Here is a 23,641-nt window from a genome sequence, read left to right as displayed (position 1 = left end):
ACACCTTGAGCAACGCTGAAGAAAGCGTGTTTGCATAGTGTGCCAGGGCTGCCGTTGTCTGTGTCGGGTCTTTCTCTCTAGAAGGTGCTGCTTCATCTAGGGCATTCTTCATTGTATTATTGAAGTGTGACAATGCTAAGTCTGGAAAGGAGAGGGAGGAGATGGGGGCTAAAGATGTGTGGAGATTGTCCATAAGCTGCTGGGTCTTAATGGTACGTGTATTCCGATAAGTGTGTGAGTAGTAGGTGCATTCGCAACCCGGGGTCCACCATGCAGGAGAGAACCTGTTGCTAGTAAAAGACAGTATTATATGGCGGTATAAGCGAACTCTGTTACTTCACAGATTCGCTTGAGAAAGACAACGCTGTGCCCTGTTAACCTTGCAGAGGAACAACTACCTAATAGAACCGACAGTGGTCATGCAGTCAGCATAGCTCACACAAAATTCCTCACCGGAGGTTCCGGTATTCTAGGGGCTTATTTCAGCCGAACCCTGACCTCATGCAAGCATGACCACACAGGTGCTGAGCTCATAACATAGGTTAATACTAGCGCATGGCCGTGCTGCCATGCGAACCTTTTATAGCTGTAGCAACTTCAGGTCCTTCCTAGAGGACCAATGGGAGCTGCTACAGTACCTGAGCAACTTCAGGACCTTCCTAGAGGACCAATGGGAGCTGCTGCAGTACCTGAGCATGTGATCCCCAACCTCCAAAGAAAAGTCTTACACTGGGCATGCTCAGAAGGGGAAAAGCAGGACTTAGTCCCAGAGACGTCTGCTCGCCACTGACCAGTGCTGGCTACAATGGCTGAGCCTGGAAAGGCAGCAGTAATCATCCGCACCGTATCAGGCTGAGCCAGCCGCTGGGACCGACATCTCCACTGAGCAGGCTCCACTGCGGCTGGAGAAGAATGGGAGACCGCAGCGGAGATGGTTTGAGATTCCCCCTGTGCAGAGGCGGGAACTCGACCCCTAACAATTGGCATGTGCAAAAGTTTGGGCACCCTGCATAGTTAGTACCTGGTAGCACCCCCTTTTACAGGTATCACAGCTTGTAAACGCTTTTTGAAGCCATACAAGAGTCTTTCAATTTTGGCGTGAGGGGTTTTCATACACTCTTCCTTGGAAAATTCTTCTAGTTCTGTAAGGTTCCTGGGTCACCTTGCATGCACTGCTACTTTGAGGTCTAGCCACAGATTTTTAATGATGTTCAGATCGCGGGTCTGTGAGGGCCTTTGTAAAATTTTCAGCTTGCACCTTTTGAGGTAGTCTATTGTGGATTTTGATGCGTGTTTAGGATCATTATCCCTTTATGGAAGCCATCCTCTTTTCAAACACATGAATGAATGAATCGAGCACCTCACACTCCACCATGTCCCCTCAACAAGATTAGCATGAAGAACGCTGGTCTTGATGAATTGGGGCCTATATTTCTAAGCGTTGGTTCTTCTTGGATCACTCCTGGTCAAAATTAATGTTATTGTGAACAGTTAGGGTATGTGCACACATTGTAGATTTCCTGCAGTTTCTGTGTGGAAAAAAGTGCTGCAGAACCTGCAAGTAATTTACAGTACAATGTAAATCAATGGCAAAAAAAAAAAAAATGCTGTGCTAATGGTGCAGAAAAATCTGCATGGAAAACGCAGCAGATTAAAAAAAGGACCATGTCACTTCTTTGTGCAGATCTGCTGCGTTTCTGCACCCATTTCGTAATAGAAATCTGCAGGGGTTAAAAAAAGGAAGAAATCCACACTGAAATCTGCAACGTGTGCACATACCAAAAAAAGGCGCAAATTCTGACCTGCTTTTTCTGCCAAGAAATGCAGAATCTGCACAAAAAATTCCACAGTCAAATCTGCAACGTGTGCATATAGCCTTAAGCAAGTTGAAGATGAAATAATCTCTAGAAAGCCTAAAGTTAAAGATGGCGATTGATAATAAGGGTATAGTTCCCCCCAGAATCGGAAAATCTACAGGGTTTCAGCTACTGGAAATAGCTGAGATCCTGGAGAGTACACTCAGGGCTGTTTTTTTCAGCCCCCCATCACATGATCACCGTTATTCAATGAATAACAGCAATCACATAAAAAATTGTGCCAGCTATTAAAAACATTTATCTTTTCTGAAATAATATACATGTCAGAGGAGAGAAAGGTCCCCAAACACCCTCCCCCCACCCCCGGTATCTCTGCAGCTCCAGCCCTTCGCATCCTCTTCCTGAAAAAAAAAAATGGTGATTGTGAAGGGAACCCAGGTGGCTCTAAAACGCGATTAAAAAATGTCATGTGCCCGAAAATGATACCAATAAAAATGTCAACTCGTCCCGCAAAAAACAAGACCTCACATGACTTTGTGTACCAAAATATGGAAAAATTATAGCTCTCAGAATGTAGTAGCATAAATAAATTTTTTTGCAATTTTAGTGTGTGACAGCTGCAAAACATAAAAACCCGCTATAAATGGTAAATCAAACCCCCCATTATCACCGCCTTAGTTATGGAAAAGTAATAAAATAAAAAAAATGTATTTATTTCCATTTTCCCATTATGGTTAGGGTTGGAGCTAAAGTTAGGGTTGGGGTTAAGGTTAGGCTTAGGGTTGGGGCTAAAGTTAGGGTTGGGGTTAAGGTTAGGCTTAGGGTTGGGGCTAAAGTTAGGGTTGGGGTAGAGTTGGGGTTAGGGTTTAGATTACGTTTACGGTTGAGTTAGGGGAGTGTCAGGGTTAGGGGTATGGTTAGAGTTGGGATTAAGGTTAGGGGTGTGTTGAGGTTAGGAATGTGTTGGGGTTGGGATTAGGCTTAGGGGTGTGTTCGGGTTAGGGGTGTGGTTAGGGTTGGGATTAGGCTTAGGGGTGTTTTGGGGTTAGGGTTGGAGTTAGAATTGGGAGGTTTCCACTGTTTAGGCACACCAGGGGCTCTGCAAACGCAACATGATGCCCGATCTCAATCCATACAATTCTGCGTTGAAAAAGTAAAATGGTGCTCCTTCCCTTCCGAGCTCTGCCGTGCGCCCAAACAGTGGTTTACCCCCACATATGGGGTATCAGCGTACTCAGGACAAATTGGACAACAACTTTTGGGGTCCAATTTGTCCTGTTACCCATGGGAAAATACAAAACTGGGGGCTAAAAAATCATTTTTGTTGAAAAAAAAAATATTTTTTTTTCACGGCTCTGCGTTATAAACTTTAGTGAAACACTTGGGGGTTCAAAGTGATCACCACAATCTAGATAAGTTCCTTGGGGGGTATAGTTTCCAAAATGGGGTCACTTATCGGGGGTTTCTACTGTTTAGGTACATCAGGGGCTCTGCAAACGCAACGTGACGCCCGCAGACCATTCCATCAAAGTCTGCATTCCAAAACACCATTTCTTCCCTTCCAAGCTCTGCCATGCGCCCATACAGTAGTTTTCTCCCACATATGGGGTATCAGCGTACTCAGAACAAATTGCACAACAACATTTGGGGTCCAATTTTTCCAGATACCCTTGGGAAAATACAAAATTGAGGGCTAAAAGATCATTTTTGTGGAAAATTTTTTTTTTTTAATTTTCAGGGCTCTACATTATAAACTTATGTGAAGCACTTGGGGGTTCAAAGTGCTCACCACACATCTAGATAAGTTCCTTAGGGGTTCTACTTACCAAAATGGGGTCACTTTTGGGGAGTTTCCACTGTTTAGGCACATCAGGGGCTCTCCAAACGAGACATGGCGTCCCATCTCAATTCCAGCCAATTTTGCATTGAAAAATCAAATGGCGCTCCTTCCCTTCTGAGCTCTGCCATGCGCCCAAACAGTGATTTACCCCCACATTTGGGGTATCAGCGTACTCAGGACAAATTGCACAGCAACGTTTGGGATCCAATTTCTCCTGTTACCCTTGGGAAAATAAAACAAATTAAAAAAAGTTAAATGTTCATTTTTTAAAATATTCCAAAAATTCCTTTGAAGCACCTGAAGGGTTAATAAACTTCATGAATGTGGTTTTGAGCACCTTGAGGGGTGCAATTTTTAGAATGGTGTCACACTTGGGTATTTTCTATCATATAGACCCCTCAAAGTGACTTCAAATGTGATATCTGACAATTCCTATGACGCTGTACAGTAGGAAAGAGGCGGGGGGAGATGAGGGAGAGCCGCAGAGAACTACTGCGCATGCCCAAGATTCCCAGCCCCATAGTGTGAATAAATCAGAAGAGACTGTGGGGCGGGATCTCGGACCGCTCGTCCACACAGACGCAAGAAGGAAGACATCATGTGATGTCAGTGGACAGGCAGCGCTAACTGCGCATGCACAAGATAAAAGATTACAGCACAGGCACCGGGTAAATAACTGAATGCTGAGGAGGTGGCACCCAGAAGAAAGGAGGAAATGACTGATGGCTGTGAGGTGTCTGTTTCAGGGGGGAAATACCTGCCCCCCTAACATACTAGAGGTATGAGGGACAAATTATAAAAATTATTCTTTCAGCGGTGGAAGGGACCCGAACTAAAGGAGCCACCTTGGCAGAATGCAGCATTAGTGCTGCACAAGGTTGCTCTTTTAGTTAAAAACTCCTGGGGGGGGGGGGGGGGGGGTGACAGGTTCCCTTTAAGGGCATAAAAATTGAAAGTTTGAAAATTGCAAAATTTTCTAATGTTTTGTCAAATTTTTGAAAACACAATCTCAGAATCACTGGGAGTTATTACAACATAAAGTGACACTGGTCAGATTTAAAAAATTTGACCTGGTCATTAAGGTCAAAATTAGCTCCGTGACTAAGAGGTTAAAGACAAATCAAACAGAAGGAAAGCATAAACAATTCCTATTTTTCTCAAGTGCCAGATCTTCGCTTTATAATGATTTCATCTGTTTTTTTTTTGTTTTGTTTATGAAGGTGTTAAAGGAAACCCAAATTATAGGCTATGTTTTATGTCTTGCTGGCGTAAACATATCTTTGGTATAGTTTAACGGTTTCTGGTACAAGAAGACATGTGGCAAGCTAGGTGTTATAAATAGGATCTTCTGAACTTCACTGGTTTTCAGCATTCCTAGTGGCTACTTGGGGAGTAAGATACAGTCTTTAATTTTGGTCTTTCAGGCTAACCATCTGACGCCTGTTTCAAAGAACTTGCTGCCTTCTTAATCAACATGAATACAATTTCCTGTACTAATAGCAGATTGGTTCCTATCTTCTAAGCCAAGCTTCATCTATCAAATCCATTCTAGAAGAGCAAGTAGGAGAGAAAGAAAGAGGAAGCTCCCAGATAAACATACCGCAGCGCCAAAACTCCTAATCACTATAGGCTTCCTCTTCCAGTGCCTATAATTAGAAGTCTTTCTTTTCCCTGTGTTCTTGGTTGACGCAAATGCTTTTTATGGCTTGGCACCTCATTTGGGGCGTGGGTTTAGTTTACGGCTCGGCCAGAATTTGGTTTAGTCTTCTGATACAGCATAAATAGCTCTCAAGCCACAGTCTACATCTGTACACTTTTCTTCCTTTTATGTATATGTGCTCTTGATTTTTTTTAAGTCTGTTCCTGAAAGCAGCTTATTGTTTGGTGTTCAATATGTGCGAAGGATAGGAAATTGTGAATTTAAAATAAAACATATGAATGCTTTTCCCCCCTGTATATATAGTTGTAGATGAAAAAAAAAAAAAAAAACATTTCTATTGATGGGTCAGTGGGGTAACATTTCAATGGTGTTATTTGCTTACCAATTTGCAATGATATCAGCAGAGATGGTGACTGCTCCTAGAGCTCATGGATGAGACCATAACCAGTAGTATGAAAACGTTTTTGCCTCCTTTCTGATTTCCTATTTTCTCATGTTTGTCACACTTAAATGTTTCTGATCACCAAACAGATTTAACCCCTTCACCCCAAAGCCTGTTTTCACCTAAGTGACAGGGCCAATTTTTACAATTCTGACCACTGTCACTTTATGAGGTCATAACTCTGAAACGCTTCAACGGATCCTGGTGATTCTGACACTGTTTTCTCGTGACATATTGTACTTCATGATAGTGGTAAAACTTCTTCGATATGACTTGCATTTATTTGTGAAAAAAACAAAAATTTGTCGGAAATTATGAAAATTTAGCAATTTTCAAACTCTTAGTTTTTATGCCCTTAAATTAGAGAGTTATATCACATAATATAGTTAATAAACAACATTTCCCACATGTCTGCTTTACATCAGCACAATTTTGGAAACATAATTTTTTTTTGTTAGGACGTTATAAGGGTTAAAAGTTGACCAGCGATTTCTCATTTTTGCAACAAAATTTGCAAAACCATTTTTTTACGGACCACCTCACACTTGAAGTGACTTTGAGGGGTCTATATGACAGAAAATGCCCAAAAGTGACACCATTCTAAAAACTGCACCCCTCAAGGTACTCAAAACCACATTCAAAAAGTTTATTAGCCCTTCAGGTGCTTCACAGGAATTTTTTGAATGTTTAAAAAAATTGAACATTTAACTTTTTTTTCACAAAATTTTTACTTCAGGTCCAATTTGTTTCATTTTACCAAGGGTAACAGGAGAAATTGGACCACAAAAGTCGTTGTACAATTTGTCCTGAGTACGCCGATACCCCATATGTGGGGGTAAACCACTGTTTGGGCACATGGCAGAGCTCGGAAGGGAAGGAGCGCCATTTGACTTTTCAATGCAAGATTTGCTGGAATTGAGATCGGAGCCCATGTCACGATTGGAGAGCCCCTGATGTGCCTAAACAGTGGAAACCCCCACAAGTGACACCATTTTGGAAAGTAGACCCCCTAAGGAACTAATCTAGATGTGTGGTGAGCACTTTGAACCTCCAAGTGCTTCACAGAAGTTTATAATGTAGAGCCGTAAAAAAAAATTTTTTATTTTCACAAAAAATGATCTTTTTGCCCCAAATTTTTTATTTTCCCAAGGGTAAAAGGATAAATTGGACCCCAAAAGTTGTTGTGCAATTTGTCCTGAGTACGTCGATACTTCATATATGGGGATAAACCACTGTTTGAGCGCATGGCAGAGCTCGGAAGGGAAGGAGTGCCATTTGACTTTTCAATGCAAAATTGGCTGGAATTGAGATCGGACGCCATGTCGCATTTGGAGAGCCCCTGACGTGCCTTATCAGTGGAAACCCCCCACAAGTGACCCCATTTTGGAAAGAAGACCCCCTAAGGAACTTATCTAGATGTGTGGTGAGCACTTTTAACCCCCAATTGTTTCACTAAAGTTTAGAATGTAGCATTGTGAAAATTAAAAAATCATTTTTTCTTTCCACAAAATGATGTTTTAGCCCGCAATTTTTTTTTCTCCCAAGGGTAACAGGAGAAATTGGACCACAAATGTTATTGTCCAATTTGTCCTGAGTACGCTGATACCCCACATGTGGGGGGGAACCACCGTTTGAGTGCATGGCAGAGCTCGGAAGGGAAGGAGCACCGTTTGAAATGCAGACTTAGATGGAATGGACTGCAGGTGTCATGTTGCATTTGCAGAGCCCCTGATGTACTTAAACAGTAGAAACCCACCACAAGTGACCCCATATTGGAAACTAGACCCCCCAAGGAACTTATCTAGATGTGTTGTGAGAGCTTTGAACCAACAAGTGTTTCACTACAGTTTATAACGCAGAGCCGTGAAAATAAAAAATATTTTTTTTTCCACGAATATGATATTTTATCCCCTATGTTTTTATTTTCCCAAGGGTAACAGGACAAATTGGACCCCAAAAGTTGTTGTCCAACTTGTCCTGAGAACGCTGATACCCCATATGTTGGGGGGAACCACTGTTTGGGCACACAGGAGAACTCGGAAGGGAAGAAGCACTGTTTTAGTTTTTCAAAGCAGAATTGGCTGGAATTGAGATCGGACGCCCCCTGATGTGCCTAAACAGTGGAAACCCCCAATTATAACTGAAACCCTAATCCCAACCCTAACCCTAGCCCTAACCCTAACCCTAGCCCTAACCCTAGCCCTAACCCTAGCCCTAGCCCTAACCCTAGCCCTAACCCTAGCCCTAATGGGAAAATGGAAATAAATACATTTTTTTACATTTTTATTATTTTTCCCTAACTAAGGGGGTGATGAAGGGGGGTTTGATTTACTTTTATAGCGTTTTTTTGGCGGATTTTTATGATTGGCAGCTGTCACACACTAAAAGACGCTTTTTATTGCAAAAAATAGTTTTTGCATCACCACATTTTGAGAGCTATAATTTATCCATATTTTGGCCCACAGAGTCATATGAGGTCTTGTTTTTTGCGGGACGAGTTGACGTTTTTATTGGTAACATTTTCGGGCACATGACATTTTTTGATCGCTTTTTATTCCGATTTTTGGGAGGCGGAATGAACAAAAACCAGCAATTCCTGAATTTCTTTTAGGGGGGGCGTTTATACCGTTCCACGTGTGGTAAAATGGATAAAGCAGTTTTATTCTTCGGGTCAGTACGATTACAGCGATACCTCATTTATGTAATTTTTTTTATGTTTTGGCGCTTTTACACAATAAAAACTATTTTATATAAAAAAATAATTGTTTTTGCATCGCATTATTCTGAGAGCTATAACTTTTTTATTTTTCTGCTGATGATGCTGTATGGTGGCTTTTTTTTTGCGGGACAAGATGACGTTTTCAGCGGTACCATGGTTATTTATATCCGTCGTTTTGATCGCGTGTTATTCCACTTTTTGTTCGCCTGTATGATAATAAAGCGTTGTTTTTTGCCTTGTTTTTTTTTTTTTTTTTGCGGTGTTCACTGAAGGGGTTAACTAGTGGGATAGTTTTATAGAGCGGGTCGTTACGGACGCGGCGATACCAAATATGTGTACATTTATTGTTTTTTGTTTTTTTTTACATAAATAAATGGATTTATTGGGAAATGTTTTTTTTTTTTATTTGGGGATTTTTTTTAATTTTTTTTACACATTCTATTTTTTTTTTTTTTTTTACTTTCTAACATTGTCCCAGGGTGGGACATCTCTGTATTAGATCAGATCGTTGATCTGACACTGTGCATAGCACAGTGTCAGATCAACGATCTGACAGGCAGCTTAGCTGGCTCTCCAGCACCTTCTCTCAGCAGGCGCCGGCTAGCCAGGTCACCTCATGACCCGGAAGGAGTCCGGCGGCCATCTTGGATCCGGGGACTCCTTCCGGGTCACCGGAGCAACGCGATCTCATTGCGTTGCTCCGCTGGGAGAGCGCAGGGAGCCCCCGTCCCTGCGCGATCCCCCTCTATGCCGCTGTCACTACTGACAGCGGCATCAGAGGGGTTAAATGCCCGCGATCGGCGATAGCACCGATCGTGGGCATTGCTGCGGGGTGTCAGCTGTCGTATACAGCTGACACCCGCACCCGATCACCGCGGCGCTCAGCGCGAGACCGTATGCAGTGCCGGCAGCGCAGTACTAGTACGGCGCATGTCGCGAAGGGGTTAAATATTAGATAAAGATAACTTAGGTAAACACAAAATGCAGTTTTTAAATGACGGTCTTTATTAGTTAAGAGAAAAATAAATCCAAACCTACATGGCCTTGTGTGAAAATGTTATTGCCCCTAAACCTATTAACTGGTTGGGCCACCCTTAGCAGCAACAACTGCAATCAAGCATTTGCGATACCTGGCAATGACTCTTTTACAACACTCTGGAGGAATTTTGGACCATTGATCTTTGCAGAATTTCTGTAATTCAATGACACTGGAGAGTTTCCGAGCATGAACCACCTTTTGAAGGTCATGCCTCAGCTTGATGTCACGAACAGATGGCCAGACATTCTTCTTCAAGATTTTTTTGTTGACAGCAGAACTCATGGTTCCATTTACCACAGCTTGTCTTCCAGGTCCTAAAGCAGCAAAATACCACCACCATGTTTCACTGTTGGTATGATGTTCCTATGTTCCTTTTCTGAAATCCTGTGTTACTTCTACATCAGATGTAATGGGACTTAAACCTTACAAAAAGTTCCACTTTTGTCTTGTCAATCCATAGAATATTCTCGCAAAAGTCTTGGGGATCATCTACATGTTTTCTGGCAAAACTGAGATGAGCCTGTATGTTCTTATTGCTCAACAGTGGTTTTCGTCTTGGAACTCTGCCATGCAGGCCATTTTTGCCTAGTCTCTTTCTCATGGTGGAGTCATGAACACTGACCTTTACTGAGGCAAGTGAGGCTGTAGTTTTTTGGATGGTTTTGCTTTTATGACCTCTTGGATGAGTCTTAGCTGCGCTCTTGGGGTAATTTTGGTTGATCGGACACTCCTTAGAAGGTTCACCACTATTCCATGTTATCAATATTTGTAGATAATGGGTCTCACTGTAGTTCACTGGAGTCCCGATCTTTTAGAAATGGCTTTATAACCCTTTCCAAACTGATATATCTCAATTACCTTATTTCTCATTTGTTCCATAATATCTTTGGATGATGCATAGTTTTTGAGGAGCTTTTGATCTACTTCACTTTGTCAGGCAGGTCCTATTTAAGTGAGTGCTTGATTGAGAACAGGTGTGGCAGTAATTAGGCAAGGGAATTTGAACTCAGCTTCTGAAAGATGTGAGAAACCAAAGTTAATTTATGTTTTAAGGCAGTCTCACACGTCCAGATATTTCCGGTACCGGAAAAATCGGTACCGGAATTATCCGTGTCCGTGTGCCGGTGCGTTTCTGTGGCACATCAGTGTGGCACACGTGCGGCACATGTGTGCCGCCCGCGTGCCCACTGGGTACCACACGCACCGTGCCGGAGACAGCGCTAAAGTTTAGCGCTGTCCCTGGCATCGTGCTGAAGCCCCATTCATATCTTCCCTGCAGCAGCGTTTGCTGTAGAGAAGATATGAATATTAGTGTGTAAAATCAATATCCAGGTCCCCAACTCCCCCCCCCCCCCCTTCATACTGTGATTAAAATACTCACCTAGCTTCCAGATCCCTTGCAGCGTCCTGTCCTGGCCGCACCTTGTACTGTATGAGCAGTCACGTGGGGCCGCTCATTTACAGTAATGAATATGTGGCTCCACCCATTTGGGAGGTGGAGCCCAGGGGTGGATTAAGGGTAGCCAGGGCCCCGGGCTGTTCACACACTGTGGGCCCCCCAGGTCATGTGACGGGGGTCATGTGACGGGGGGTCATGTGACGGGGGGTCATGTGACGGGGGGGTCATGATATACCCGAACCAGATTATTCCAGAAAAATGGCCAGGCCCTACTGTACTGTAACCTATTCAATATTTGTTAAAATCTGCAATACAATTTAGGTATATCTTGACCAATAATATCACATACAAGGAACAAATACCACCGTACCATGACCAGACCACAAATTACAACCACAGTGATCGAATAATATCACATACAAAGAACAAATACCACCGCACCATGTCAAGACCACATAGTACCACTTGGTGACCAAATAGCACATACAAGGGACAAATACCACAACACCATTTCCAGACCACATATTACCAGCACATAGTGACTGAATACTACAATACTGATCAGTAAAAAAAAAACAAAAAAAAACCACAATACTATCACCATAAGTGCCAGTATTCACAGGAGATCTGTATTTAGTATGCAGTGTCTGTGTAGAGGTAATACAGAGATCACTGGTGACATTGTACACAGGACCTCTGTATATAGTATACAGTGTATAGTGTCAGTGTATAGGTAACACTGACTCACCAGTGACGTCTCTAGGTGAAGTCCTTCATCTTTCATCCAGCACAGACCGTCATCATTTCTTCCAGCCAGGACTCGTTTCTGCAGGAAATAACACAGTTATCTCGAGCTCCGCTTGTAGAACACATTACTTAATTTTTCACAACTTCTACATTACACCACATGAAGAGAAAAAGGCGATATAGTGTCACTCTGCACAGTAACAGGACCGCCCCCCCATTTAAAACAGTATACTCAAAAAATAAAATAAATACATCACTGCAATAATAATATCCCTTAATTAGCCCCTATGGTAATACTATTCCCCACCCCATGTATCTCATTCCTCGCTCCAGCCATATGTTCTCCCATCCTGCACTCATGAGTATCCATCCTGCCCCATATGATCTCCCCATCTGTCTCCATCGTATCCATCCTGCCCCATGATCCAATCCTGCCCCATGTCTTTCATTCTACCCCGTGTCTCCAATCATGCCCCGTGTCTACATTCTGCCCATGCCTCCAGTCCTGCCCCCAGTGTGTCCAGCAATCTGCCCCAGTGTGTCCAGCAATCTGCCCCACTGTCTCCAGCAATCTGCCCCACTGTTTCCAGCAATCTGCCCCACTGTCTCCAGCAATCTGCCCCACTGTCTCCAGCAATCTGCCCCACTGTCTCCAGCATTGCCCCCCAGTGTGTCCTCCAGCATTGCCCGCCAGTGTGTCATCCAGCATTGCCCGCCAGTGTGTCCTCCAGCAATCTGCCCCACTGTCTCCAGCATTGCCCCACTGTCCCCAGCATTGCCCCACTGTCCCCAGCATTGCCCCACTGTCCCCAGCAATCTGCCCCACTGTCTCCAGCAATCTGCCCCACTGTCTCCAGCAATCTGCCCCACTGTCTCCAGCAATCTGCCCCACTGTCTCCAGCAATCTGCCACCAGTGTGTCCTCCAATCTGCCCCAGTGTCTCCAGCATTTCCCCCCAGTGTGTCCTCCAGCATTGCCCCTCAGTGTGTCCTCCAGCAATCTGCCCCACTGTCTCCAGCATTGCCCCCCAGTGTGTCCTCCAGCAATCTGCCCCACTGTCTCCAGCATTGCCCCACTGTCTCCAGCATTGCCCCACTGTCTCCAGCATTGCCCCACTGTCTCCAGCATTGCCCCCCAGTGTGTCCTCCAGCAATCTGCCCCACTGTCTCCAGCATTGCCCCACTGTCTCCAGCATTGCCCCACTGTCTCCAGCATTGTCCCACTGTCTCCAGCATTGCCCCACTGTCTCCAGCATTGCCCCACTGTCTCCAGCATTGCCCCACTGTCTCCAGCATTGCCCCACTGTCCCCAGCATTGCCCCACTGTCCCCAGCATTGCCTCACTGTCCCCAGCAATCTGCCCCACTGTCTCCAGCAATCTGCCCCACTGTCTCCAGCAATCTGCCCCACTGTCTCCAGCAATCTGCCCCACTGTCTCCAGCATTGCCCCCAGTGTGTCCTCCAGCAATCTGCCCCAGTGTGTCCTCCAGCATTGCCCTCAGTGTGTCCTCCAACCTGCCCCAGTGTGTCCAGCATTGCCCCCCAGTGTGTCCTCCAGCATTGCCCTCAGTGTGTCCTCCAACCTGCCCCAGTGTGTCCAGCATTGCCCCCAGTGTGTCCTCCAGCATTGCCCTCAGTGTGTCCAGCATTGCCCCCCAGTGTGTCCTCCAGCATTGCCCTCAGTGTGTCCTCCAACCTGCCCCAGTGTGTCCAGCATTGTTCCCCCAGTGTGTCCTCCAGCATTGCCCTCAGTGTGTCCAGCATTGCCCCCCAGTGTGTCCTCCAGCATTGCCCTCAGTGTGTCCTCCAACCTGACCCAGTGTGGCCAGCATTGCCCCCCAGTGTGTCCTCCAGCATTGCCCCCCAGTGTGTCCTCCAGCATTGCCCCCCAGTGTGTCCTCCAGCATTGCCCCCCAGTGTGTCCTCCAGCATTGCCCCCCAGTGTGTCCTCCAACCTGCCCCAGTGTCTCCAGCATTGCCCCCCAGTGTGTCCTCCCTCCAGCATTGCCCCCCAGTGTGTCCACAGTCCACCGTTTAACTGATCAGAAAAAAAAAAAAACGCTCCCGGCGGCGAGCTCCCTTCTGCAGCGCACACTCGCCGGCGACTGACAATGACGTCAGACGCCGGCGACGTGTGCGCGCGGCCGACTTCAGCCGCCAGCCTCCAATTGGATGGCGGCTGTTGTTAACTATTGATGTGCGGGCGCGAGCCCGCACATCAATAGGAAACCGCCGCAGCGCCGGAAGGGGCCCGGTGAGCAGATGAGAAGGGGCCCAATGCGGGCCCCCTCTCTCTGCTCACCGGTTACGGCGGGGGCACATAAATGCCGGCGGCAGCCGCCGGCATTCACAGATGATTATCAGAGGGTCAATCTGTGCGGTAGCCCAGGGCCCCCCCAGACCACTGGGCCCTGGGCTACCGCCCATATTGACCCTCTGATAATCCGCCCCTGGTGGAGCCGCATATTCATGATTGTAATCGGCAGCCCCACGTGACCGCTCATACAGTACAAGGTGCGGCCAGGACAGGACGCTGCGAGGGATCCGGAAACTAGGTGAGTATTTTAATGGGTCCGTGTAATCCGTGCGCTCTCGCGAACACTGACAGTCTCCGTGTTTGGCACACGGAGACACGGTCCGCAAAAAATCAATGACATCTGAAAAGATGCATTGATTTCACTGTGTCTACGTGTGTCAGTGGGTCAGTGGCTCCGGTACGTGAGGAAACTGTCACCTCACGTACCGGAGCCACTGACGTGTGAAACCGGCCTTAAGGAGCGTGGGCAATTACGTTTTCACACAGGGCCCTGTAGGTTTGGATTTATTTTTCCTTTAATAATAAAGACCTTCATTTCAAAACTTCATTTTGTGTTTACTTGTGGTATCTTTGTCAAATATTTAAATTTGTTTGCTGATCTAAGTGGGACAAATATGCAAAACAATAGGAAATCAGGAAGTGGATAAAAAAAAATTCACACACTCTATGTGTGTATATCTATATATATCTATATTTTTATCTATCTGTCTTTCTTTAAAAGTCTGTGCAAGTTTATTTGCTCCATAAACCCCTAAGTAACAACAAAAGGAAAACGTCCTTAAGAGCAGGCAAAACAACACAAAATGTCCTTAGCCGGGCGCTGCTCCCTCAGACCTGTGGGCACACAGGCTGGGCAATGTCCATCACTCAGGCTGGATCTGGAGCCACACACACAGGAGGGCTTCTCCCTCCCAAGACACAGACCATGTTCCAAACAACAGCCTATTATGTAGGCTGTAGCCACACCTACAGGTGAGGGATTTGGGTAGCTCGACCCTCGCATCTCTCATAGCTACCCACAACCCGGAGCCAGGTGCACTAAACAGCATCCTAGTGCTTACATGCACTAAAGACAATTACTCCGGTTTACATCACTGGGAGCAGCCATCCCTGTGACTCATACCTCCCATTGATTACGCAGCCATTAACCTCCTTACAATATGTATATATATATATATATATATATATATATATATATATATATATACTGTATTTATATATACACTGCTCAAAACAATAAAAGGATCACTAGAATATATAAAATATGTATACTGAATTTATATATACACTGCTCAAAAAACAAAGGGGAACACTAAAATACCACATCCTAGATATCACTGAAAGAAATATTCCAGTTACAAATCTTTATTCATCACATGGTGGAATGCGTTAAGAACAATAAAACATAAACATAATCGATGTAAATCAAAATTAATAATTATACTAAATAGTGTGTGCCTCCATGTGCCTGTATGACCTCCCTACAATACGTAGACATTCTCCTATGAGGCCGAGGATGTTCTCCTAAGTGATCTCCCAGCCCTGGATTAAAGGGAATCTGTCACCTCATTTTGGCCCTATAAACTGTGGCCACCGCCATCAGGGGCTTATCTACAGCATTCTGTTATGCTGTAGATAAGCCCCCGATGTAACCTGAAAGATAAGAAGAACAAGTTAGATTATGCTCACGAGGGGGTGGTCCGGTGCGGTCCAGTCCTATGGGCATCGTAGGTTCGGGTCTGGCGCCTCCCATCTTCATGCGATGTCGTCCTCTTCTTTGCTTCCTGTCGCGGCTCCTGCACAGGCGTATTTTATCTGCCCTGTTGAGGGCAGAGCAAAGTACTGCAGTGCGCAGGCAGCGGGAAAGGTCAGAGAGGCTCAGCGCCTGCGCACTGCAGTACTTTACGCTGCCCTCAACAGGGCAAATCAGTACGCCTGTGCAGGAGCCACAACAGAAGCAATGAGGATGACAACATCATATGAACATGGGAGGCCCCGGACCTGCAACGCCCATCGGACCAGAAGTGAACCGGGACCACCCCTGGGTGAGTATAATCTAACTTGTTTTTCTTATCTTTCAGGTTACATCGAGGGCTTATCTACAGCATTACAGAATGCTGTAGATAAGCCCCTGATGGTGGTGGCCGCATTTATAGGGCCAAAATGAGGCGACCGATTCCCTTTAAAGTGGGGGGCATCATACTTTGTGTGAAAATGTACTCTGGTATCATCATATAATGTGTGGGGGCATTCTATGTGTGAGACACTCACTATTGGTTCATTATGCTTTGTGTAGGAGGTAATGTTGGAGTATTATACAGTATGTGGGAAAAGTACTATGGGCGCATTATGCTCTGGGTATAGCATACTTTGTGGGGGCATCATACTGTGAGTTGAGGAATATACTGTGGAGGCTTTATGCAGTCTTTGGGGGCACTGTAGGTATCATACCGTTTGGGGAATGTATTATAGTGGCATTATATTGTCTATTGGTGCTCTGGGGTCAACATACAGTGTCGGCAAAAAAAATCTTTACAAGTTCAATGAAACCACAAAATCTTAATATTCAAGTGGATTCAAGTGTTTTATTGTGGATATTTTATTACAATTAGTATTTTGTCATGTCACCCTTACATTTTATCACCATCTGCAGTCGTTTAGGCATGGATTCAGCACCCCACACCATCACACTGTCAGGTGTTTAAAAGTCTTAACTGTATATTTTGGGTCATACCGTGACATGGTACGCGGACGACGCACAACCTTTGAGCCTCCCTTGACCAGCCTGAAAGTGCTCTCATCACTAAACATCATTTTCTTCCATTCTTCAGATGTCCAATCTTGATATTTCTTACAAAAGACAAGCCTTTTTTTCTTTATTGCTGCTGTGAGCAGGGGCTTCTTTGCGGTACGGCAACTTGGTAGACCCAGGTCCTTCTGCAGGCGGTGACGAATTGTCCTAGTTGCGATGTTCTGGAGGAGCATAGGGTACTTGTTTTTTAGTTCAACAGCAGTTATAGATGGATGTGACATCACTTCACGCTTCAGAAGCTTATCAGTCCTTGGTGAAGTCTTCTTAGGTGCGCCAGAGCTTGACTTCCTCTGCGGTACCATCCCAGGAGGCAATGATGCAGCCGACCGCTTCAGTTGATAAATTGCTTCTCTTGACACTCCCAGATCTCTAGCTACAGCAATCACCGAATCCCCCTTCTCGAGCAGAGTCAAGGCACGGGATTTCTCTTCCATTTTAAGCTTCTTTCGACCCATTGTGGGAGATAATAAAAAACTGAGGGAGATAAAAAAAGACTGCCTAATAGCAAAACCGGCTGAGCTGCACATAACAACCAATCAGAGTGCAGCTTTCGCTTTACCAGAGAAGTGAAAACTGAGCATTGATTGGTTGATATTTGCAACAAAGCCAGCTTTAATATTAGACAGTTTTTTTTATTATCTCCTCCATTATGTACACTTTTAAAAAGTGAAATTATGATGTGGATTTTACATGTAAAGTTTTTTTTTGCTGCTCAAGTGTAAAGATTTTTTTTGCTGGCACTGTACTCTGAGGATCGCCATGAAAGGGGTATTGTACTGTGGGGGAACATTAATTCTTTTCTCTAGGAGAAATATATCTAATTAATCATATACAGTGGGGCAAAAAAGTATTTAGTCAGTCAGCAATAGTGCAAGTTCCACCACTTAAAAAGATGAGAGGCGTCTGTAATTTACATCATAGGTAGACCTCAACTATGGGAGACAAACTGAGAAAAAAAAATCCAGAAAATCACATTGTCTGTTTTTTTAACAATTTATTTGCATATTATGGTGAAAAATAAGTATTTGGTCAGAAACAAACAATCAAGATTTCTGGCTCTCACAGACCTGTAACTTCTTTTTATGAGTCTCCTCTTTCCTCCACTCATTACCTGTAGTAATGGCACCTGTTTAAACTTGTTATCAGTAGAAAAAGACACCTGTGCACACCCTCAAACAGTCTGACTCCAAACTCCACTATGGTGAAGACCAAAGAGCTGTCAAAGGACACCAGAAACAAAATTGTAGCCCTGCACCAGGCTGCGAAGACTGAATCTGCAATAGCCAACCAGCTTGGAGTGAAGAAATCAACAGTGGGAGCAATAATTAGAAAATGGAAGACATACAAGACCACTGATAATCTCCCTCGATCTGGGGCTCCACGCAAAATCCCACCCCGTGGGGTCAGAATGATCACAAGAACGGTGAGCAAAAATCCCAGAACCACGCGGGGGGACCTAGTGAATGAACTGCAGAGAGCTGGGACCAATGTAACAAGGCCTACCATAAGTAACACACTACGCCACCATGGACTCAGATCCTGCAGTGCCAGACGTGTACCACTGCTTAAGCCAGTACATGTCTGGGCCCGTCTGAAGTTTGATAGAGAGCATTTGGATGATCCAGAGGAGTTTTGGGAGAATGTCCTATGGTCTGATGAAACCAAACTGGAACTGTTTGGTAGAAACACAACAAGAATACTGAGTTGCATCCATAAAACACCATACCTACTGTAAAGCATGGTTGTGGAAACATCATGCTTTGGGGCTGTTTCTCTGCAAAGGAGCCAGGACGACTGATCCGGGTACATGAAAGAATGAATGGGGCCATGTATCATGAGATTTTGAGTGCAAACCTCCTTCCATCAGCAAGGGCATTGAAGATGAAACGTGGCTGGGTCTTTCAACATGACAATGATCCAAAGCACACCGCCAGGGCAACGAAGGAGTGGCTTCGTATGAAGCATTTCAAAGTCCTGGAGTGGCCTAGCCAGTCTCCAGATCTCAACCCTATAGAAAACCTTTGGAGGGAGTTGAAAGTCCGTGTTGCCAAGCGAAAAGCCAAAAACATCACTGCTCTAGAGGAGATCTGCATGGAGGAATGGGCCAACATACCAACAACAGTGTGTGGCAACCTTGTGAAGACTTACAGAAAACGTTTGACCTCTGTCATTGCCAACAAAGGATATATTACAAAGTATTGAGATGAAATTTTGTTTCTGACCAAATACTTATTTTCCACCATAATATGCAAATAAATTGTTAAAAAAACAGACAATGTGATTTTCTGGATTTTTTTTTCTCAGTTTGTCTCCCATAGTTGAGGTCTACCTATGATGTAAATTACAGACGCCTCTCATCTTTTTAAGTTGTGGAACTTGCACTATTGCTGACTGACTAAATACTTTTTTGCCCCACTGTATAAAGGACTGGGTAAGGTTAGCTGGTAGTAAACTGCGCATAGAAAAGGTAGGATTGTATGTAGAATTTATTCCAATAAAAATGTGTTTAAAAAATGTTGAGTGTTTACTTTTTATGAACTATATATTGCAATATAAAGGCAACCAATTTGGCTTTATTGCAATGAACTATGGGAAATATTACATTGGAAAAAATTATGACACATGTCCCAATTATTATTTTTTCAACAAATTTCTGATTTTTTCTCTCCACTTAAATTAGAGTATTTTATGCCAAAGAATGAATGCTGTAAAAATAAAGCCTAAAAAACAATGGCAGAATTGCATTTTTTTTCACAATTTTACCGCGCTTGGAATTCCTTTCCACATGTGCATTTTGTGGTAAAATGAATGGTGTCATTCAAAACTCCAACTCATCCTACACAAACCAAGCCCTCATTTTGCTGTATGGGTATTAAAAAAGTTATGGTGCTTGGAAGAAGGAGTAAAACACTGAAGTGCAAGAATTGGCTATGGAGGCAAGCAGTTGATGCACCTTCAGCGCACTCTTTATCAAGACTGGCATGGAAAACGCCAATGTTAATGAATCAATGCCTATGATACATTAATTATTGAACACTTTTTTGGAGTTTTATGTTTAGTCAATTTAAAATTGCACTATAATTTGCGGAATGTTGACTACTGCTACTACTGCTACATATTACTTTTGTGTTTCTTTATCTTCACAAGTTTAATTTTTTTAAACTGAACTGAGAACTACTAGAAGTTGAACTAACTTGTACAATATTTCCTTTGTCTTTCTAGGGATGTTGCTGGTTACCTCTGATACACTTGGGCATGATTTCCATGTATTTCAGATCCTCACTCATCCATGGTCTTCTTCCCAAAGTGCTGTTCATCACTTGTACACTCTGCATCGAGGCGAAACTGAAGCTAAAGTAAGATTACTGTTGCAGGACGAAAAGTTTGTTCTCTTAAAGATGTTGTTAAGTCTGAGGGCTCCTTCTCACTTGCGAGAAATACGTGCGAGTCTCGCATGTTTAAACCAAGCTCTGGCGCCGCCACTCAAGAGCGGAGCGTGCAGCTCCATGTGTTGCTATGCAGCCGCACGCTCCTCACTGGAGTGCCGGCGCCAGAGCTTGGTTTTAACATGTGAGACTCGCACGTATTTCTCGCAAGTGAGAAGGCGCCCTTAGGGTACAAGTCTGCAATCAATTTATGTACCAATTTGCATAGTGTAAGGATTTGCTGGTGCAGAGAGTAGCCGGTCATGTGACATCAAGTATGCGATTTGCATACTTCTGGCGACATTTTGATTAGATGCAGCCGACCTCGCTCAATACACTTGGAATACTTGAGGCACATCTAGTCGGCATGTGACCGCATGCGTGCAAATCACATACTCTTGGTCACATGCTCTAAGCTTCCAGGAATCCTCACAGCATGCAGTGTTTGTACCCTGCAGTGACTGGAGACTTGTACCCTAATACCGGCAAACTTTTTAATTTAGACTCTTGATTCTTTTGTGCAATAAGAAGTTTTCTACTTCAATTAACTTTTATCATCCCTTCAAAACTCAAACAGGGTAGATTAGACTTTCTTAGCACGTGAAGTCTTACTTGTTATTCACATGATAGGACCTTTTATGCAGGCATAAAATAATCATCATTATGAAACCAAAAATAGTTTTTTCAAATCTCCTTAAAGATAATTAAATGGCCAAAATTATATAGCCACATTAAAGGGAATGGTGTAAAAATGGCAAAAAGGAACCATATGGAGTCCTGGGTTCAAATCCCATCAAGGACAACATTTGCAAGCAGTTTGTATCTTCTCCCTGTGTTTGCGTGGGTTTCCTCCGGGTTCTCCGGTTTCCACCCACATTCCAAAGACACATTGATAGGGAATTTAGATTGTGAGTCCCATTATGGACAGCGATGATAATGTGTGCAAACTGTAAAGCGCTGCGGAATATGATAATGCTATATAAATAGACTATTATTATGTTGCATTTTAGTCTTGTCTTATGTAGTTGGTATTTATCAAGTGTGTGTATAGATGAGGAATAGCAGTATTTCTGGTCAATATATGACTTGTATTGCATTTTAATAGCAGTTTTTATTAATGCGGGCTCCGGTCACTAGCATCTCAGGTACCCACAGTGTGTATCTCCCTCTGTCTACCCTCTCAATATACTTTATAGGCAGCAGCTGTTCTTTCTGTGAAGACAGGTTTGAAGACAAATGGGAGCAGTGAATTCCAAGTGCTGAAGATGGGGTGGGTGGGAGAAGTGGCCGTAAAATTAGAAAAGAGATGTTTGTCTCTAATAATCAGATATTTTAAAAAGTTTGTTATCTTTGCTTGTTCTATTGATTTATAAAAAATTAAATATCGTTACCCTTTAAGAATGCAATCTGACTCAGAATTCCTATGTAAGTTTGTAACAGAAGTTCTGGAGTATTACCAAAATTATACCGCATGTGGTTATATTTAATGAGCAATATAGCAATTGCATATAGTAGTCAAATACAACCCCATGCAAAAATTATGGAATCCATCGGCCTTGGAGGATGTTCATTCAGTTGTTCAATTTTGTAGAAAAAAAGCTGATTGCAGACATGGCACAAAACTAAAGTCATTTCAAATGGCAACTTTCTGGCTTAAAGAAACACTAAGGGTATGTGCACACGATGCGGATCCGCAGCAGTTTCCCATGAGTTTACAGTACAATGTAAACCTATGGGAAACGAAATCTGCATTGCACATGCTGCGGAAAAAACCACGCGGAAATGCAGCGTTTTATTTTCCGCAGCATGTCAATTCTTTGTGCGGAATCCGCAGCGTTTTTACACCTGCTCCAATAGAAAACTGCAAATGTAAAACCGCAGCGGAATCCGCAATAGAAAATGCGATAAATCCGCATGAAAAACTGCAGCGGTTTTGCACTGCATATTTATCAAATCCGCTGCGGAAAAATCCGCAGAGGAGCTTTCTACGTGTGCACATACCCTAAAAGAAATCAAGAACAAAAAATGTAGTAGTCAGCAATGGTTACTTTTTTAACCAAGCATAGGGAAAAATTATGGAGTCACTCAGTTCTGAGGAAAAAAATATGGAATCATGAAAAATAAACAAACAAAAAAACACTCCAAAACATCACTAGTATTTTGTTGCACCACCTCTGGCCTTTATTACAGCTTGCAGTCTCTGAGGCATGGACTCAATGAGTGTCACACAGGACTCTTCATCACTCTGGCTCAAACTTTCTCTGATTGCTGTTGCCAGATCAGCTTTGCAGGTTGGAGCCTTGTCATTGAACATTTTCTTCAACTTCCACCAAAGATTTTCAATTGGATTGAGATCCGGACTCTTTGTAGGCCATGACATTGACCTTATGTGTCCTTTTTCAAGGAATGTTTTCACAGTTTTTGCTCTATGGCTGGATACATTATCATCTTGAAAAATGATTTCATCCTCCCCAAACATCTTTTCATTTGATGGGATAAGAAAAGTGTCCAAACTATCAACATAAATTTGTGCATTTATTGAAGATGTAATGACAGCCATCTCCCCAGTGCCTTTACCTGAAATACAGTCCCATATCATCAATGACTGTGGAAATTTGCATGTTCTCTTCAGGCAGGCATCTTTATAAATCTCATTGGAACAGCACCAAACAAAAGTTCCAGCATCATCACCTTGCCCAATGCAGATTTGCGAATTCATCACTGATTATGACTTTCTTCTAAATAGTCAATCAAAAATTATAAGTTAAACCGCACCTCATATAGCCAGGATCCTACAGGACAATATTTAGGACGCATGTCACAACCAGGGAGTTCATCCCCAAGAAAGTCCATACCAAGTAGTAGAAAAGACAGCACCTCAAACGTTGTGGGAAAAAAAAAAATCACATTTTATTCCGCCTCCTGTGTCAACATTTCGATCCAACACATCTTTCTCGTGTTTGAGAAAGATCTGTTAGATCGAAACGTTGCCACAGGAGGCAGAATAAAATGTGATTTTTTTTTCACCAACGTTTGAGGCGCTGTCTTTTCTACTACTTGGTATGACTTTCTTCTAGTCATCCATAGTCAACGATTGCTTTTCAATAGCCCTTTGTAACCTTGTTTTTTTTGTTTAGGTGTTAATGATGGCTTTCGTTTAGCTTTTCTGTATGTAAATTCCATTTCCTTTAGGCGGTTTATTACAGTTCGGTCATAGACATTGACTCCCGTTTCCACCCATTCGTTCCTCATTTGTTTTGTTGTGCATTTACTGTTTTGGAGACATATTGCTTTACGTTTCCGTTCTTGACGCTTTGATGTCTTCCTTGGTCTACCAGTATGTTTGCCTTTAACAGCCTTCCCATTTTGTTTGCATTTGGTACAGATTTTATACACAACTGACTGTGAACAACCAACACCTTTTG

At 43.5% G+C, this 23,641-nt stretch overlaps 1 protein-coding gene across 5 annotated transcripts in view; it reads left to right on the top strand.

Moving 5' to 3' along the window:
- The window catches only part of BCAS3 (BCAS3 microtubule associated cell migration factor), a 1,718,074-nt gene that overhangs the window by 545,037 nt on the left and 1,149,396 nt on the right, over positions 1-23,641 (top strand). For all 5 annotated transcript variants that reach the window (XM_069757219.1, XM_069757222.1, XM_069757218.1 and 2 more), the window contains one exon: positions 20,014-20,147. In XM_069757219.1, the coding sequence (XP_069613320.1) occupies positions 20,014-20,147 (134 nt within the window). The remainder of the gene's footprint in view (positions 1-20,013; positions 20,148-23,641) is intronic.

The sequence above is a fragment of the Ranitomeya imitator genome, chromosome 3, assembly GCF_032444005.1.
Source record: "Ranitomeya imitator isolate aRanImi1 chromosome 3, aRanImi1.pri, whole genome shotgun sequence".
Classification (NCBI taxonomy): domain Eukaryota; kingdom Metazoa; phylum Chordata; class Amphibia; order Anura; family Dendrobatidae; genus Ranitomeya; species Ranitomeya imitator.
This window is presented reverse-complemented; position numbering and strand designations above follow the sequence as displayed.